We start from the raw sequence: 20,329 nt of genomic DNA on the forward strand, positions 1-20,329 counted from the left end.
CCAATCTGCTGAACTTTTCTTTATTACCTATCTGTCTTGATAGTAAGCACATCTGTGGTCTTGCAGTATCGCTCTCCTACAAGTTTAATAAGTTTCTTCTTTGCATGATCATCTAAATTCAAGCTGGAAAGTTTAACCTTAAAAATAGAAGAAAAAAACTTTGAAAAATATTATTTTATATACTTTTTAAATGAAAAAACAGTAGCAATATGATTTAAAGTACCATTAAAATCAGCAAAAGGAAACCTTTTCAAACTCTTTTCTATACAGAGTTAGCAACTGGCATGCATTATGAGGCCTGATCTTTTACTCATGGAAAAAATGGGAGAGGGAGCAAACTGCTTGGAATTCTTTTTTTAAAAGTTCTGGGCATTAGTACCATTCCTGAAAAAAATCGATGACATATCTCTGAAAAAAATGAAATTAGGGTGCTTATGAGTTGCACTAATAGAATTAAACTCAATTAGTATTAGTAAAGTTGGAATATACAAATAAATAAGATAAAACATAAAGACTCTAAGAAATTTCTACTATATAATTATGAGACTCATTTCATTTCAACTAGCTTAGGGGCATTTATTTTAAAAGATACAGATCTCTCATGGAGGCTGGAATACAGCATCAAAGAATCAAAAAGATATGAAATAATTCAGCTCAACATTTCTCAAAATGTTAATACTAATCCCACAGGCTGCTAAGAAGAATCATTTAAAAAGCCTACTTCTGTTGAATATATTCAGGAAATGCTGAGTTAAATTGGGTTCTTTACAAGAGAATTTCTTAGAGGTGGTAATATGTTAATGAGTGTTCTGAAATTTCAAGATTCAGGGATGTTATGTAATGATTCCCAAATTTATTTGACCTCAGATTTTATTTTTCAAGGGATAGTTCATGGAATTAATCTTCCTTAAAACGTATTTTGGAAAATGTTGGACTAAATGAACACACTTTTTAATTTACAGACAATTAGGATATCACTGAAGGTATCACCTAAAGATGAATAGGCTTAACAAAGGAAGATGTTAGACACTAGAGTATAGTTAAATAAACTACATATTATTTTTCATGGAGGAGATTAAGAATAAGAGTTATAACTGTATGAAGAAAAAAAAGGTAAGATTTTACAATTTCACCCATTTCTTCTAACTTTAATTACCTTGTACTTCCCTCGATACACCATAAGAACTTACTTATTTTTCCCACTAGACTACAAACTCTTGAGGATAAGAAATAAGTCCTGTTCTTGGCAATGGCCTCGCACTTAAAAAGCAGGCAGCATATATTTGCTGAATAAATACATAGATGAGAACAAAGGAGGATATATTGTTTTTTAAGTATTATGAATTTTTATTTGCAGTAGAAAACATAGAAAACAAATAAATAAATATAAACACACTCTTAAAATATATAAGTGGTAAGAACAGACTATTAAAAATCAATCCAATAGAATGGTCATATATTGAAGACACTGTGAATTACTACGATTCCCTGGAAAAAACATGTATCAACAACCAGGTTGTCAGCTTGATGGATAAAATAAGCAATTTTATAGTAACTCTAATTGTTAACAATGTGGGGGATTATTTATAAGGCAATCATTAAATGTACCTACAGTGATGATTATTAATTATGAAAACATGCAAATTTTCATAATTATGAAAACAGATATAGCAGAGAAAAAGAAATGAATAGTTTTTACATTAGAATAGTGAGAATGCAGAGATTTTTCCTTTTAAAATTCCCTTCAATGAATGAAATCGTTTCACAAATTTTAAAATTTACCATTTAAAAAATGTGTTCTAGCTTTTTGTGTAAGTAGTAGTCAAAAAAAAAAAAGGCAGCAATGTTGATCATTATTATACAACTGTTTTAAAATTCATGTTCACACTAACATTTTAGTATTTAAAAAGTATAGTTTATGCCAGAAGCTTATAAATATTTCAGACACAGCTGTGTGGTGCACTCACGCCATCTGCTAGCACTCAAAGGCACTGCAAAACTGTAGTCTTTAACCTGTATATTTGGAATGTTCTGACTTAAAACACAAGACTACATGGTGTACAAAAACTAATTTTGTGAGGGTCCTAGAAGGCTCTTCAAAAAGGTGGGCAGTCATCCTCCAGGACAGATGAATCAAAAGTATATATATTAGTCAGCGCTCCCTGGAGAAATGGCTGATTCTAGGACTGAGACAAGGAATATATAAGATAAGCCTGGTGCATTTTGTGGTGCCAAAAAAATAAGTATTTAAAAAACTAATAATAGAGAATGGCAAAGGAACAGAGGAGCCAACTAGAAGAGTTCCGATGGCCAAAGCCAGGACAATTTGAACAACAAAATAAATATTACTGTATTATAACCCAAAGGATAAAATATCCATGAGTCCATATACTAATATAAATAACTGAATAAATAAGTGGAAAGCAGAAATCTCCCATACAGAAAAATTCCAAGTAATTCACATGACATTTATCCTTTAAGAAGGTAGAGCATTAACTCCCAACCTTTTATGTATCAGCTGTGTATAGTGACTTCCGTCTAAAGAGTACAGTAGGAAAGGAAGAAAAAAAGAGTAGCTATATAGTGGAGAAAACTGGCAAATACTACTTCAGCCAGATGACCTAGGCTACCTCATCAGTGTAAGTCATGTTAGCAGCCTCTATACCTTTGCTATGATGTGATAAGAATGGCACTTATTTCTAAGGTTTTCCTCCCCCAAATACGTACCAGTCTAGCCATAAGAAAAACGATAACAAATTTAAATTGAAGGACACTCTACAAAATATATAACTATTACTTCTCAAAAGTGTCAAAGTCATCAAAAACAAGAAAATTCTGAGAAACCATTACAGCCAATAAGAGCCTAAGGAGACACGATGAGTAAATGCAATTTAGTACACTGGATACAATTCTGAACAGAAAAGGAACATTAGGTAAAAAGTAAAGAAATCCAAATACAGTATGGACTTTAATTAATAATGTTATCAAAATGGTAACAAATTTACCACAGTAATATAAGATGTTAACAACAGGAGAAATTTGGCATGAATTATTCTTCAAGCTTTTCTGTAAATCTAAAACTATTTGAAAATAAAAAGTTTAATTAAAAAAAAAGTATATTGAGGTAACTGCCCCATGACTGTTGTGTGAAAATGATGTGTTATGTACATCAAGACTTCCTTAGCAAAGAAAACTAACAATGGATTCAAATACGAATTTAGAAGTTACTAGGGCAGACACCTGAAACTACAATGGCATATGGCAAGACCCCTGGTGAGTCAAGGTAGGAATTCGATGTTTTCCCAAAGCAACATGATAAGGACAAATTACCCTACATAAAATACTAACAAAGCAAATCGTGATAGAATAAAAGAATGATATACCATAAATTGATCAGTAATGTTTCAGTAATTAAAAATCTATTAATATAATTCATTACTTCAATAATTCAAGAGAGATAATTTCAAAATGCTAGTAAATGAGAAATAGGATATATCGTTAACATAATGAAGACTATTATCTCAAACTGAATCCAATCTCCTATTTAGAGGCCAACGAGGCACACATACCCATTAAGGTGTGGAACAGCATAAGTGACTACATAAACATTATTTTAGAAATTTTATCTAATGTGAAAGACAAAAAGAAAAATCAGGCTATATATATTAAAAGAGGAGAATTGAAAATACCATTAGTTATCATTTATTTCCTGAAAAATCTCCTGGGGGAGTAGGAAGAAGGAAAGAGAAGTATTAAGGTCCTTTGCTGTTCTAGATTTCAAAAGACATAAGAAACATTACAAGCAAATGCAATTGTCTTTGACTAATTTCTGGTTTAAACAAAAGCTACTTTAAAAATTTTGGTGAGACAATTCAGGAAATTTGAGTGTGAAATAGATATTTTATATCATATTAAGGAATAATACAGGAAAATCTCTTTAATTTTTAGAGATAACAGACTAAAGTATTTTAGTGTGAAATTTCAATTAGTAATTTATAAGTAAACTTGTAAACCAAAAACACACAGATACATATACACACGTGTACGAGCACATGAAGTACTCAATATTTTAAATTTGTCAATAAAGTGCCATGTGTGTTTATCATACTGCTCTATTTCTCCATCTATTTGAAATTTTCACAATAAAAGGTTAAAAAACAATTTGGTAAATTAGCCAAGTAAAAAGTTTAAAAATAACTATATCGTTTTCAATAAGGGTGCCAAGATAATTCAATGGGGAAGAACAGTCTTTTCAACAAATAATGCTGGGATTGATGAATATCCCCTTCCAAAAGAAAAAAGTAGGACTCCCTACCTTACACCATGTATAAAAATTAACTAAAAGTGGACCACAGACCTAAATGTAAGAGACAAAACTCTAAAACTCTTAGAAGAAAACATGGGAATAAATTTTCATGACTTTAAATTCCACAATGATTGTTTACATATGGCACCAAAAGAATAAGCCCCCAAAATACATTAGACTTCATCAAAAGTAAAACTTTTGTACTTAAAAAAGTGAGATGACAACCCACAGAATGTGAGAAAATATCTGCAAGTTATATATCTGATAAGGGACAGGTATCCAGAATATGTATTAAAAAAAACAGCATTGAACAATGAGAACAAAAATTACTCAATTAAAAAATGGCCAAAGGATTTAATTAAACAGACATTTCGCCAAAGAAAATATACAAATGGTTAAGAAGCACTTGAAAAAGTGCTCAACATCATTAATCATTAGGGAAATGTAAACCAAAATCGCAATGAGGTACCATTTCACACCCACTGGAATAGTGAAAACTAAAAAGACTGACAATAACTAACTCTGGTGAGAATGTTAAGAAAAATAGAACCCTCAAATATTTTTGGTGAAACTTGAAAGTAGTGAAGCCAACTCAGAAGCTAAGCAGGGTCAGGCCTGGTTAGTATTTGGATGGGAGACCACTTAGGAAGACCAGGTGCTGTAGGCGTAAAAAATAAAAAATAAGGGATTGTAAACTGACGAGGTCCTTAAAAAATCTGTGAGATCAACCAAGGGTTGCCTGCCTTAAAAATAAAAAAAAATAAAAAAATAAAGTAGTGCAGCCATTTTATAATACAGTTTGGCAATGCTTCAAAATGTTAAACATGAAGTTACAATATGATTATGATTAAGCAATTCCACTAGAACTGAAAACGTATGTCCATACAAAAACATGAATGTTCATAGCAACATTATTCATAATAGCCAAAGAGTGAGAACAACCCAAATGTTTACCAACTGAATGGATAAATAAAACATAATATATTCATTAAATGAAATATTACTTAGCAATAAAAAATGAACAGGCACATGCTACAACAGATGAAACAATGAAAGCATTATATTAAGAGTATTCATACTGTATAATTCATTTATATGAAATATCAAGAAAAGGCAAATCTGCAGAGACAGAAAGTAGATCAGTAATTGACAGGGGCTTAGGGGTGGGGAAAAGGGGGAACAATGGGGAGTGACTGCTAATGGGTACAGCGATAAAAATTTCTGGAGTTAGGCAGTGGTGACAGTTAAACAACTCTGAATAACCAGCGAGTTATGTGCTTTAAAAGGGTGAATTCTTAGTATATAAATTATATCTCAATAAAGCTGTCATTAAAAAGAAAAAATAAGTAGATAGAATATCAAATACCATCGAAATGGACAAAAGACTAAAATAAAAGCATTTTATAAAGGAATCAATTCTCACCCTCAGGAAGATTCAAAGACACAAATTTTGAAAACAAGATATATTTTTTACCTATCAAATTGATAGGTAATAGTAATATCTAGGTTGATGAGGGTACAGGAAAACAGGCTGGTTGTTGTATTTTTCATAACTGGCTGGTTGTTGTATTTTCATAACTGGCTGGTTGTTGTATTTTTTATATTTCCTGCAGGAATTTATGATATATAGTCAAAAAACTTAAAAAAGATCTATATCCTTTTATCTGACAGTTCTCCTTTTAGGAAATTATCCTAGGAATATAATTAGGGTTAGATACAATTACTAATTACTAAGGATATTTCATTACATTTTTCTAATAAAGAAAACTGTTAGAAAGACTAAAGGGCCCATAATATGTATAATTAAAATAAATTCTGGAAGATCTATGATATGGAATTGTTTTTATCTCCCACTTCAGTGCCAGAAAAAGGACCATTTCTGATTGACCAACATTATACCCCAGCCTCAAACACTGTCTTGGTACACGAAAGACCTTTGTTTACATGCTATTCTATGTGCCCATTATAAATAATATTAAAGAATATTTAATATTGTTGGAAAATTTTTATTTCATATTACTAACAAGAAAAACTTCAAATAACTAATCAAATGATAGTATCATCCCATTAACATACTCAAGGCTAACTGCATCTATAGTAAATTGAGCTCCTGTAGTCAACAGTGGTCATTTATGAGTAGTAAAATTATAGGCAATTTCATTTTATACTTTAAAACATCTTTATATTATCCAAATTTCCTATGATAAATGTTTCGGTTCTATAAAAATACATACTAAATGCTATTTAAAAATGATGGATTATAATAATTTTTTTTTTTTATCTCTTACCCTTAGGGTGACTACTCGTGCTTTGGGGTTTCGAATAGATGGTCCTGATGAAACATAATCAGCTGTGTCAATCTCAATTGGAAAATGCTTCTCGCATTTCTCATCACTGTCTAGTATAGCTGGCCACTCAGTGCAGAAATCTGAGAATTAAAAAAAGATGATCTCAATTACAGTTTTGCAAGTAAATTCTCATTGTAATGTATGCTACCTGACAAAACCAAATTATTGAGAGAGGTAACATGAAATGAAAGAACAGATTCTATTCTGTACTTTATAGATACATCATCAACTCTTGTCCCTTTTCTTTTTAGGTGAATCCTACTAATGGAATGACTTGAGCAGTTCAGGTTTGGTGGGGAGGAGTAAATTCAGTTAAAAGGGAACTGTGACTTGACAGAAGTTTATTATGGCTTTGTATATACCTGTTATGGGACAGTTAATTCCTCCTCACTAACTAAGAGCAAACAGTTCATGACATTCAGAGCTCATCAGTTTTTGAAAAGGCAATAATATCAATTCACTCTCAAATAAAAGTTACTAAAGATTAGCTGAAGGGAACTGAAAGAAGCTCTAGTAAAGCTCTAAACTATAACTGAGACATGGTCAACATTCTTTCAGAAGCTAAGTTGAATGAGGCCTCAAACTGAAACAGGTACAATGGCCTAGGTCATCCTTAAATGGATCCTGATAGTAACTCATGTTTCTTCTATGTGACTTCTGAGCCACTGGGGCTAAATGGAAAGAGGAACAGACTTTACCTCATATTCAGGCAAGATAGCCAGCCTCGAGAGGAGGTGGGATCAGGTCTGAGACCTGGGCCACAATAGGAAGAAGTTCTAAGCACTGAGAACATGGCTCACTGTCTGTCTCTATAGCATAGAGGTGTAAACTCAGGCGACCATCTGGGAGGCGGTGTGGCATGGAGGAGACTTAGAAGGAAAAGAGCTCCCAGCCTCCCACGGTTAGCGGATTTCATTTTGCCCTATTCCTGTCAAGTTAGTGTGGTACAGGGCTCTGAGCTTGAGATGAAAACTTCTGGCACTATCAGGCTCCTGTCAACGGAAATCTCCTTCCTTAAATAGCATCCTTGTAAGAATAGCTAAAAGTAGTTAGTTTCTTAGGTCAAACACATTAGACCTCATGAAGCTGTGCTTTCTCCAAAAAAGTAGGGCTGTAGGAGAGACTGGTCATAATCACAAGGAGACATGGGAGTTCTAAGACCTAGGGGGCAGTGAAAGGTACTCTGCCAATAACATTTCCCCCTAGCTTACAATTTTCCTATAGTACTTACTATATTTAACTCCCATTTGGGCTTTAACACCAGAGTCAGTAGCTCTGCGTTACAAAGACTTTCTAAGATCTGGGACTAACTATGTGTTAGCAAATTAAGTGTACACACAATTGTTCACACAATTCCCTCCACACCCTGTTTAAGAGATCAATACTCAAGACACTCTAAAGGGAAAGAAATATCTTTGCAATTAAGAACATCTCATCATATAAATAAAATGGACAGGGCAAAATAATTGAGGTAATTTCATTCCTATTATGGACTAACTCCAATATCCTGCCATATAAAATGCAACAGTGCCAAGCACTTTATAAGAGAAACTAGTTTGGGGAATTTTATGAGTTCCTGGGTTTGTACTAAATCTTTTTTGTTTTTTTAACTTTAAGTAAGTCATTTCAATCACCAGATGATAATTACTGTTTTTATATTAAATGACCTAATTAAATGTTTAAAAAAATACAGCCAACTAGAAAGTACCTAATAGACCCCTATTAGTCTTTATTCATCTTATAGGTAGAGCAATGACTAGACTTCAGAAGACCTTGGTTTTTACTTAACTTTTGCCACTGATTATTAAAATTTTGGTAAATTACCTAATTTTCCTGTACTTCAGATTTTCCATTTGCAAATTAGATATAAAATCTAAACTGACCTATTTTAAAAGAAAACTGAGAAGAAATATTTGAAAAGCTTTTGAATTATTTGGAAGATACAATCTAAATCCAGAAGCTGGCAGAAGTATAAAGGCAAAATAAGGAAAGATTAAAACGCTCCCTTAAACACTGTAAAATATGCTATTTTTCTGAATGTGCTGTATGAAAGCCTGTCATTTAAAAATTATGAAGTATTTTAGAAATATCTCAGTACAATGTCCAGTTTCAACATTACAAATATACATCTAAAAACAATGTTTATAAAGGGGAAAAAATGCAATTTATCAGTGTCAAAGGATCAAAATGTGATATAGTTTGTGCCACATGGGGCACAAATTTGTAACAGTGATGTGTCAGTCTAACACCAGATACTAATGAATATAGAAACCTAAAGAAGTAGAAAAACATGCCAATGTTCCAAAACAGAAGAGCACATACATGAAAGGAGACAGAAGGAATTTTTCCTTCCCTCATTTCAAGAGTAAGCTAATTATTCCTACTTTTTAAGACCCTTTCATATCTTCTTCCTCATGTTTCTGAATGGAAGGCCCTCCCTAAAGCTAAAAGTTCATCATAATCATGTTCACTATCTTTATTTCTCCTTCCAGCATAATTAAGCTACATGTGAACTGTTTCTAGATTTCTTTTTCTTTCCTGAAAAGTTTTAAGAAGTATATTGCGCATTTACATATCTTTAGATCAGCATGAATTTCAGACTTCATTGAAAGGTACTAACTCTTGAATTAAATTTACACATTCAATAACTAATAGCTGTGAATCTAAAACAATTCAAATTTGCTTATTCTATAGGCCAATGAAAATGAGACCAGAAATTAAATAAGAACACATATATATTATAAAAACACATAAAACCATGAAAAAAAATATTTTTTGCCTTTACTTCTATGCACGTGGAAGGAAAAATAGTAGGATGAGTGAAATCCATGTTTACATCTAGAAATCAAGAGCTATTGTTCAAAATCAATAAATTCAGGTGATTATATAAACATCAAATAAATATACTCTCTGGGAGTTATTACCAGGCTTAAATAATGACTGAAAGAGAACACTTCTAGCTAGAATGAGGGGCCAGGGCAGGAAAGAAGCATGAGACTATTGCCTTTCATCGCCACCTCTTCTATTATTTGATGTTACCACATGTACACATTGATTCAATTTTCTTTAAAATTTTAAGCAATTTCTTTGAGATAACTCTTCTCTGCAAAGTATACCATTATTGACCTCACTCACTACTCAGCTACTCAGCATGCTTCTATACTATCTTCAGTTTAAATTATATTGATTTGCATCTATTGGAAATACTCTGAAATATTTCAGTCTTTTTATGTATGTGCTTTCTCTAATTTATCAATAAATCCCTAACCTACCTAAGTAAAGATTATGATTTCTGATTCTATTTATTATTCACAGCACGTTGCAGAGTAGTCTGTAAAAAAGAAAATGAAGTCTCCTACCGTTATTGTATTGCTATCTATTTTTCTCTTTAGTTCTGTTAATATTGCTTTATATATTTAGGTGCTTCCACGTTAGGTGCATAAATATTTACAAATGCTATATCCTCTTGGTAGATCGACCATTTTATCATTAAAAATAAGATTCTTAAGTTCAACATCGATATTAAGTTTATGTAAAAAAAAAATCCACTTACCTCGAAGAGCTTCACAGTGCTTTTTAATTGCTACAGGAGTCAGATGCAGAAAATTGGGGATCTAAAACAGCAAAATTTAAAGGATAAATTAGCCAAATGTCTTAAAAATACGAAAAAAACAATTTTCTCATAAAACTAAATCATAGGCTCAACAAACCTTGTAATACATAAAATTGAGTAATTTTTACAATATTAGTTTTATGTGTTATGAACTTAAGAAACAAATTTCTTGAAACATATACTCAGTACCAAAACAATGTTGTTCAAAAAAATAAACACATTTTTAAAGTATTCTTCCTGCCATGAATCTAGAGGTATGCATATTTCCCGTATAAAACTGAAAACACTTAAGGACCTAGATCATTGTTTAATTGTCCTAATTCCCCTGGAATACATGGCATGGTAATACATTTCTACCTGGTACTTAGTAGATACTTTACAACTAAATGGATGAATACATGCAGCAAGCGAATCTTAACTGAATGTTTTTGTGAATATATTTATGATGATACATAAGAGGTGGCCTAATCTTTCGTAAGGCCAATGGAAGTTTAGGAAAAGTCAGAGATTCTTGAATCTTTCAAATAAATAATTAACATTTGCTAGTATATTTCTTGAATAATGTTCAGCATCTGAAGGGAAAATTTAGTTAAACTTGTTTGGAAAGAAAACTTGAACGAGCAGAAAGTGACTCTAAACGTTATGACTGAAATCTTAAGTGCTGATCAGAAAGAGTTTAATTAAGAGTAAACAGGAAATGAAAATTGGGATTATGGGTGGGTGGCTTCATTGTCCTGTACTTTTATTTTTGAAACATAAAAATATAATCTTAAAATTATAAAAGGAAAAAATAATAGGTAATCCTTACAAATATTTATGTAGGTACTGTCCTAAACACTTTGCATATATTTGCTCAGTTAATAAGCTCATCCAATGATATTCTTTAGAAATAGACCACATCATTGGACTAAGCACACGGCGATTCTTAAAAGAGATGGTGTGCATTAAATGTTTGGATTTTTGTGTTTATTAAAATACTATTACAGCCATTAGCATTATTATAAATAAAATGCTACTCTCTCACCCAGTAATATTTTACAAAGACCTTTTCTTTAAACTACGTTCACTTCTCTTTCATTTGAAAGTTAGTTTCCTCAATGTTTTTCTTATGTCTCTTGAAATAGTCTCATTTCCAAATTTCATTTTCCCATCTCCAGAAGCAACCTTTTCTTCATGTTACCATTTCATTTTTCAGCAAATTTTTCTTTTTTTTTCAAGAAAATTCTCATTTAATGAAAAACATGGTTCATTGATGATAATTCCACTGTGTGCAACAGGAAACCCTCTAATATATGCATTCCCAGGCTAAGCATATTTATATTTTTTATTTATATTTTCTTTAAAAACCTATAGTTCGAAAATCATTATAGATGCTATAAACTGAGGCATTTATTATGACCTATTTTGTTTCAAGACAACAACAATATTATTCTACCTTTCTCGACAGAAAGTTTTGAAATCTCTTTTTAAAAAAATGAATCCTTGATTCGCCACAATTCTCAATATCAAATTAGAATATTTCACTTTTCTTAGTTCTAGTTGAAAAATACAATACAAAAATGGTACAACAGAATAGAAAAAAAAACAAAAGGGAAGCCACAGGACCAATTAATTACATTCTTAAATGCCCAGAATTCTTTGAGTCTTCTTTATCATGGATAATCAAAATATAATATCCATTATTACCTCAGAGAAAATTTAAATTAAAATATAATAACCTGCAATATACTGAAACTCGAATTAGAAGAGGGGCAGTTTAAGAGTGGGAGAAGAATCACCATGTATTTAGCTATGTCTCGGCTGATAAAGCAATAACTTATCTTACCTTTAAAAGTTCCAGATTTCCTTCCTTTGCCATGGGCACCCCCCTCTTTACCGGATAACCCATCCGAACAGGAAGAGGTACTACAGAGGGTTTAAATGGTGCTGCAACAGGGTAAACACTAGGCCAATCTTGGTCAACAGCCATTTTCTCTGTCCTGGGAGGTAGTGCCTAAGAAACATAAGGCAGTTTAATATTTTAAACATTAACACATTTTTTTTTAATTTTAAAGCAAAAAAGACCCCTGCAATTAAGAAAAACACTAGCAAAACTGCAACCTAAGTAAAATCTGACCTCCTACAAAACTGCTGTTATTCAAATGAAAAAATACCAAACCTACCTAAATATTTCTGCACTGTTTCCTCAAACTCCCTGGCAAGGATTCCCTTTAATAGCACATTTTCTTCACTAAAAATTTCTCTATCTTGTCTACAGCCATGCTATCCTGAACAAGCCAGATCCCATTTGATCTCAGAATCTAAGCAGGGTGGGGCCTAGTTAGTTCTTGGATGGGAGACCACCTAGGAAGACCAGGTGCTATAGACATAAAAAATAACAAATAAAAAAATAAGGGATTAAAAGCTGACAAGGTCCTTGCAATCTGTAAGGTCAATCAAGAGTTGCCTTGCCTAAAAATTTCTCTTATTTACTTAGACTTTTAGCAATTTTTTAAATTTTGTTTATAAAGGGGTAACAATATATTCCGAAATAATTTTAAAAACTTCTTTGATAGAAGTCAGTACATTGAAAACTTGGAAATAAGTAAATTAGGGTCAAAAACTAATTGAAAAAATATGTAATGAGAAATTACATATCTCCTAGGGTTAGGGAATAGAGTTACATGACAGCTTAGTCAATCACATTAACGTGTGTGTGTGTGTGTGTGTGTGTGTGTGTGTGTTAAACTATATTCAATAGAAGGGGAAGGCCACCATACAAAAGCATCCTTTAAGGAGGCAAAATTCAGTAACACCTATTTAAGCAATATCGAAACCACAGTATATGTCCTGGAACTGGGTTAATATTCCTATGATAATGACAGCTCTAGACATTATAATTTGATGTCATTTAACTTCCAACTAATGTGCCTTTGTTCTGATTCCATGTTCTCCAAGCGACCTCATCATCTGGATTCCTCCAAAGATGCCCACAGGGTGAGGCCAAATGGGTTAGATTAATGCATATATTCCAGGCTCCATGACTGTTAAAAGAATCATCGGAAATAATTTTACACTCTGGTTTAGGTACTTGTTTCCTGGGAATATATCAGTGAATCCACCTCTCAAAGATGATCCATTCTCAGGGTACTGACAGAGATCAGTCAAACACTAGACTCAGGACTGTGGTCGTCACCAAGCAAACATCCCCTTATGAATCCTTCTTGGGAAGCATTCTTCTTCCTCATCGTGAATACCTGCCTCACTTCAGAACTTCAGAAACAATTCAGATAACATATTAGAGTACATTAACTGTTTACCTTTCTTCTCAGTGGCCTCTGAGATTTGGATGTTCTTTCTGTTGTTTCTAAAAGAAAACAATAGTTACAGAGTATTTTATAAAATAGAGTTGTTCAACATTGATCACGAATCCATAATTTAAACATGATTTAAGGTATTGAGTAGCAAAACAAATATGAAACAATAACCCACTTTCTGTAAGCTCAGGGACTAAAATCATCTTAATGAAAAATCAAAATGAAAAATAGATAAGAAAATTCCAGTTATTTAAATATAAACCGAACTCATCATCTAAAGAAATATTTTCAATAAATTTTAAAATTCATAGTTAAACTCACATTTCCAAGTTAAAATAACATAATTGCTCATATTTGGAATTATTCTATAGAAAACCCCCAAAAACCTTGAGTTTTTCCTTCTCTATTGTATATCAGAACTGCCGACAACAAAAATCATAGCTATTGCTAATAAAGTACATAACTGTAGAGAGGGCAGATTACTTATATACAGTATATACCTTTCAAAGTATTATCTTATGCCTCTCTAAATGTTTTGTTACACTAAAATAATAATAGCTATACTTATTGAGACCTTTCACATGCTAGACAATGTGCTAAATGCTTTTCATCATTATCTCATTTAATCTTACTTTTCACAAGAACTGTAAGTACTACCATTATCCTTGTTTAAAGGTCACTTATAGGCAAGAAAACTAAGGACCAAGACATCGTATTCTTAAACTTTACATCACATTCTTTACTTCATTAATTCATCTCTCTTCACAAAGAACCACAAGTCCACTGAATCTCTAGTTCTAGTCCCTTTAGTCTTTCTGAACTTTCTGTTCTCTTTGCCTGGAACATTCTTCCCTTCCATTTGCCAGACTTTTGACACCTTCCCCTTTCCTACCTTATTTCTTTACCAGTCAAATTCTTATTTATCCCTCAGTAAAAATTCCTTTATTCATTCAAAAGTTATTTGAGTGCTATTGTGTATCAAAAACTCAGATGGCAGCAATACACAAAAGAAACATAGTCCTTGCTCTCAAAGAGCAGAAAGTCTGTCAAGATAACTATTTAACAAGTAATTTCATTAACAATGATAAATATTAATGGAAACATTTAGCAGGAGATAAAACCTAGTCAATTAGTTGGAAAGTCTCCCTGAAGAGGCTGACTTTAAGCTAAAACCTTAAGAATGAGCAGGAGGTAGCCCTGGGAACAGGCAAGTGAGAAAGTGTTCTGGAGAGAGAAAAGATGGAAAAAAATCAAATTAAACAAGTTCAGTATGTTTGAAACTTTAGAACAGCAAAAACACTGAGAAAGAGATTGGAGAAATTTAATAGGCACCTCACCCATGACACATCATTGGCAGAGCTCTTGATTTTCTTCTTCCAGTCTTCTCAATCCCTATAAATTGTGTTGCCATTCATCCAATTACTCAGGACGAAAATCTTATGTTTCCTTGAGCCCTTTCTCAAGACCCATCTCAAATCTCAAACCGATCAGTAAGTCCCATTAGCTCTACCTTCAAAATATATCTCAAATCCAACCATACCACTGTCATCTCATTTGGACTACTACTACAGCAGCTTCAAAACTGATCTGGCTTCCGCTTCTTACCCTCCTAAAACTAGTTATCTACACAGAAACCATTGATCTTTGAAAGTGTAAATCACATATCACTTCTCTGTTCAAAAACTTCCACTGTGATCCCAAACTTATAAAATCCAAGCCTTTACAAGATCAGGCCATTACTTATCTTTCTGACATCTTATACTACCAGTGCCTTCTTTGCTCACTTAGCTCCAGCCATGTTGGCCTTCTTTCTTTTCTCTGAACACACCCCTAAGCTCATTCTCACTTTGCACTTGCAGTTCCCTGTGTCCACAGTGCTCTCAGGTCTCAGCATGGTTCTGGGCTCTGCTCAAATAACTTTACCCCAAGGTGGTCTTTCCTGAATACTGACCTTATTCTACCCTATAGCCGCTGCTCCTCCAATTCATCATTCTCGAGACCCTGCTTTCTTTTTCTTCACAGCACTAATCACTACCTGACACTGTACTGACATTTAGCTGTTACAGTCTGATGTCCTCCACAGTATGTAAACTTCATGAGGTGAGGGACCATTATTGTATCCCAGTACCTAGAACGCTGTCTAGCATACAGTAGGCATTAAATATTTGTAGAATGAATGAATTAAAGATAAGAAAGAGACAAGTTTTAATGCCGCGAAGAACCACCATGTTGCATTAAAGGATGTGCCATATTTCTTAAAGCACTGAGAAATCATTTGTAAATTTTGAACAAGTAAGTGATAAGATTTCCTTTTTGAACACTTTACTCTGGCTATGGTCAGAATTCAATGTAGGCGAGCGAGAGTGGAAATAAGGATCAGTAAAGGAACTGCTGTAGAAGAGATGTTGCCCTAGACTGAGCTGTTCGTCCTATAAAAAACAGAGATATTGTAGAAGGTAGCACGGACAGGACCTGGGGAATGACTGCACATGCCCCCCTCCTAGACAGAGCTTTTCCTGACTCCTGCGGGCTCCTCCTCAATGCTCCCAAGTTACCCTATTGGCGCTTCTGGTACAGCATCTCACAATGCATAGTTCGCGTTAACGAATCTTTTTTTTTTTTTTTTTCACGAGGTTCCTCGAGGGCAAGAACGGTATCGGGCATCCCTATAATCTCTCTAGCGTGAAGGTCACCTCAATCATGCCTGTATGAATCAAGGTCATCCCATCTGGTGACAGAAGTAGGCCTGGAATTCAGAGCTGCAGGTTGTCCTGGAACATGCGTGTTCTCTTAACGTTCTGGAAAATCTGCGGTCCAACATTGCCCAAGAAACATTACGGCGCACCAGGAACTTGAGGAACCCCGTGCCAGTGGCCGTGGGACCGAGCACCAGAGCGCGCAGGGCACCGGGGAGGGAGCGAACAAGCACGTAGCTCCCAGATGCAGAAATCTGCGGTTAGGAATGGGGAGACACGCGTGCAGACAACAGGCCCACACCCCCGGCTTTCCTACTGGGGAGGCGGGGGCAGCGACCAGCTAGCAGAGGATGTAACGACCCGCCGGGCGGCGCTGGCTGCGCCACCGCGGCGGCCATCGTGGGTCCGATATTCCGCCCTCTCTCCTCCCCAAAGCCTGGAAATGACGCATCAGACACTCACGCGGTCTTGATTTCTGGGCAACAGTGGCCGGAGACACGGCGCTGGAGAAGGCACGGAGGGTCCTGGCTGCCGGCTGCAAGGTCAGCCACGCGGATGGCGCCGCGGCCGCCATGGCCGCGCAGACGGCAAGCCGCGGAGGACAAGCGCGGTCGCGCGCCCGGGGGCGGGTCTGAGGCCGCTGCCGCGCAGGCTCGCCCCGCCCCGCGGGCGTGCAACCCCGACCCACGTGGGCCCGCGAAATCAGCGCCCAAGTCAAAAGGGCACCCCAAAAGTAGAAAAAAAGTAATGAAATGAAGCAAAAAAAGTAATGAAATGAAGCCAAAATATTTCTTAAAAAATTGACGCAGGCAGTGCAAGGACAACTGCAAATAATGATCGTAAGGGATACGGGGAATGAGGCTCGCGGCGGGCAGGTGTGTTCTGGGTGGGACTTCGTAGGGCCTGGAGTCAGGCAGTTTACCCTCGGGCTCTGCTCCTTTGCAATTGCTGCTTTTTTACACTTCCTTGTATTAAAGAAAAGCATTCGGCCATTCCAAGAGGTATGCTCCAAGGGGAAAGGCAATATCCGATAGTAGTTAAAAGAATGGCCTCTTAAGCCAGACTACTGGAGTTTAAAACTTGGCTTCACCATTTCTAGGCTGCGTGAGTATAATTAAGTTAAAACAGACAAACATCTGGGTAGAATATTGGAGTACAGTGAGCACACTGTGTGCACAGACTGTAACTACTTTCAATGACTTGGTTAGCTTATTTGTAGATCAGATTAGAATTACAAAAAGTCAGTACTCAGCAGGGCCTAGAAAATAATGGTCATTCTTTAATGAGCACTCATTTTCTGCCCTAGGATGGACTGGAATACAGCCCTTAATAAAATTACCCTCTATTTTTTCAGCTGACAAGTATGATAATTAATCAAAATACAAAATTATAATAACAAGAACTGAGAACAAACACAACTGACTCTTGGTAAGCATACAACCAATAGAGCAGAAGTGTGCAGGGTCCCAGAGTATTCTTCCTGTGAGCATTCAGTATGCCATAGGCATCCATCAGTATGTGAGGGGAATAAATGGCTTTATTAGGGACAAGTATTTATAATAACCATTCTCATCTTTTCTGGCCTCTTACCATTCCATTATTGTTCCAAAGCAGCAGTACGGTATATTAGTTTTCTAGAGCTCCTATAAAAACTCCTACAAACCTGGTGACTTAAAACAACAGAAATTTATTTTCTCATAATCATTGAAGCTAGAAGTCCAAAATCTAGGTGTTGGCAGGGTTGATGGTTCCTTCTGGAAGTTCTGAGGAGAGACTCTCTCTGTCTCTCTCTTAGCTTCTGATAGCTGTTGGCAATCCATGGCATTCCTTGGCTTGTAGACACATGGCTCCAGTCTCTCCTCTATCTTCACATGGTGTTCTCCCCTCTCCTCTACTTTTAATGTTAAAAGGATGGCCTTTTAGCCAGATGCATTTGAGGTTTGAATGCAGGCTCTGCTTCTTTGTGATCTTGGGCAAGTCCACTAAACATCTCTTGGCTTCCATTTTAAGAAAAATAGGAACAGTATCTTCCTCGGAACCATTGTAATTGAGTGAGTTATATTTCAGAAGGCATAATATAAATGGCCATTGGAATTAAGCTTAGAGGCAATACGGCAGCCACTTTTTCTCTCTCGAGTTTGTGTATGTTAGTACGACAAAGTGCAAGTCCTATGTCATAGAACTTTAGGGACAAAGGGGTCTGAATCCTTATATGTTTATATTCAGAGAATTCTCAATTTCTGAGCAAGATGTTAAGATACTTAGGTCCTCAGTCTACCTCCCTATGCTTTCTGCTTTTGTTTTACTCTCTCCCTAAGAACAAAGTGGGTAGATATGACTCGTGTTAAAGGAGACAGAAATACTTCTCATTGTTTTCCCAGGCATCAAATACAATAAAGTTCATTTTATATTAAAAGTTAAAACTCATTTGTAATGCTTTAGCAACAGGCAATGATATCTGTTTCATGCACTGTAAAGAGTAAAGCATGGACTATTGTGTACATAGGAGTACTAAGAATTCAAAAATTTTTCAGTTGGAAAAGATCTTAAACTACAATCACACATGATAACAATCTCTTTTACAACCTTCATGACCAAATAACCTAGCAAGTTGTAGAAATCAAACTGGTTTCATGGCATGTGACTTGCATTTAGAAGAGCCCTATGCTTGGCTTAATGCTCTGCTGTCCTATGTCTTGAATTTTTAATAATTTTTGAACAAAGGGCCCACATTTACATTTACTCTGGGCCTCACAAATTATGCAACTAGTCCTGTGTAGCACAATTTTAAATCTTAAGAATTTTTTTTTATAATAGGTGTTTGTTATATTTAAAACTTGGATTAATCCAATGGCAACAGTGACTTTTAATCAAAACTAACTTCATTATAAAAAGTGAGCAAACAAACTATGTTTGTCTATTCACTAGTGTGGTAATATACAATATGCAAATATCCAGGTATGTGGATGGACTTTGCAACCTAAATATCCATCAAAACAGTATTGGTTACATATTATAGTACACATACAATATAGAGTACTACTTAGACACATGTCTTAATCATGATTGAATATGAAAATTACCTCAGGAGAAATTAAAATTATCATTTAGGTCCCCTCCTTCTGAGATGCTGATCAGTTGGTCTAGGTGTGTTTGGAGCATTGGTGTTTTTTTTGTTTTTGTTTTAAATTTCCCAAGTAAATCTAATATGCAGACAGGACTGAGGACCATTGATGTCAGCTTTAAAAAGAATCAGATGGATATAAACTTATTAGCATAAAAAATTGTCCACAATATATAGTTAAGTTTTTAAGGTTTTAAGGTTATGGATTATATGATTCTATTTGTATAAAATATTTTTAATCTACAGTACAGGTTCTAGAAGGGTAAACAGCAGACTGGAGGAAGTGAGTATGGTGTGGAGGTGAGACCCCTAGAACTTAATTTTCCACGTTTCTGTACTTGAACTTTTACATGAGAATGCAGATTTTTAAAAAAGCAGTATTTTTTAAATCAGCAAAAGCTTCATATTTTTATTTTAATTAAAAATATTTTGTCTTTTGATTTATATCCAACTGTTTATAACACAAATAGAATTTGTACTAGATTCTTCAAAATTTTGGTATGCTTACACTCTAGTATAGAAAATGTCACAAGCATTGCCTTCTTTGAACTAGTTGAAGTCATTTCTATTTTACAGATAACAAAAGAGTTAAGCCACTAGATCCTGCTCTTAAGAGAACTGAGACTGAAATCCATGTCTGATTCCAAGTTGAATACTCTTTCTACTCTACTACACCACCTTCTTGATAGCTTCCTCTATCCGACATTGCTGCAGACAGGGGTCACTATATGCCAAGGAAAAACATTAATTGGGTGTTAAAACCTTCCAGGAACATTCAAAGTAGGAATAATTATTGTTTAACAACTTCAAAAAATGTCTCCTGGGTTTAGTCATGTTCACATACTGAAGGCAAAGGGCTTAAATGCTCTCCTTGATCTTTTGGTTTCCTGGAATGAAGGAATGTCAAAGATAAACTTAGTTCTGCCTTTACATATATTCTTCATAT

The 20,329-nt window shown here is 34.7% G+C and overlaps 1 protein-coding gene and 1 pseudogene across 2 annotated transcripts in view; one reads left to right on the forward strand and one right to left on the reverse strand.

Annotated features, from left to right (window-relative positions):
- Positions 1-16,872, reverse strand: part of MRPS35 (mitochondrial ribosomal protein S35) — a 32,536-nt gene extending 15,664 nt beyond the window's left edge. The window contains exons 1-6 of one of the 2 annotated variants that reach the window (XM_016134090.2): positions 16,722-16,872; positions 13,567-13,613; positions 12,093-12,260; positions 10,208-10,268; positions 6,595-6,734; positions 28-137 (exon numbers count right to left, since the gene is read on the reverse strand). In XM_016134090.2, the coding sequence (XP_015989576.2) occupies positions 28-137; positions 6,595-6,734; positions 10,208-10,268; positions 12,093-12,260; positions 13,567-13,613; positions 16,722-16,833 (638 nt within the window). In that variant the 5' untranslated portion in view covers positions 16,834-16,872. The remainder of the gene's footprint in view (positions 1-27; positions 138-6,594; positions 6,735-10,207; positions 10,269-12,092; positions 12,261-13,566; positions 13,614-16,721) is intronic. The other variant, XM_016134091.2, reaches the window with a different exon arrangement.
- On the forward strand, positions 12,517-12,635 carry LOC118614589 (annotated as a pseudogene).
- Positions 16,873-20,329: the final 3,457 nt, after the last annotated feature.

The sequence above is a fragment of the Rousettus aegyptiacus genome, unplaced genomic scaffold (genome assembly GCF_014176215.1).
Source record: "Rousettus aegyptiacus isolate mRouAeg1 unplaced genomic scaffold, mRouAeg1.p scaffold_m13_p_2, whole genome shotgun sequence".
Taxonomy (NCBI): Eukaryota; Metazoa; Chordata; class Mammalia; order Chiroptera; family Pteropodidae; genus Rousettus; species Rousettus aegyptiacus.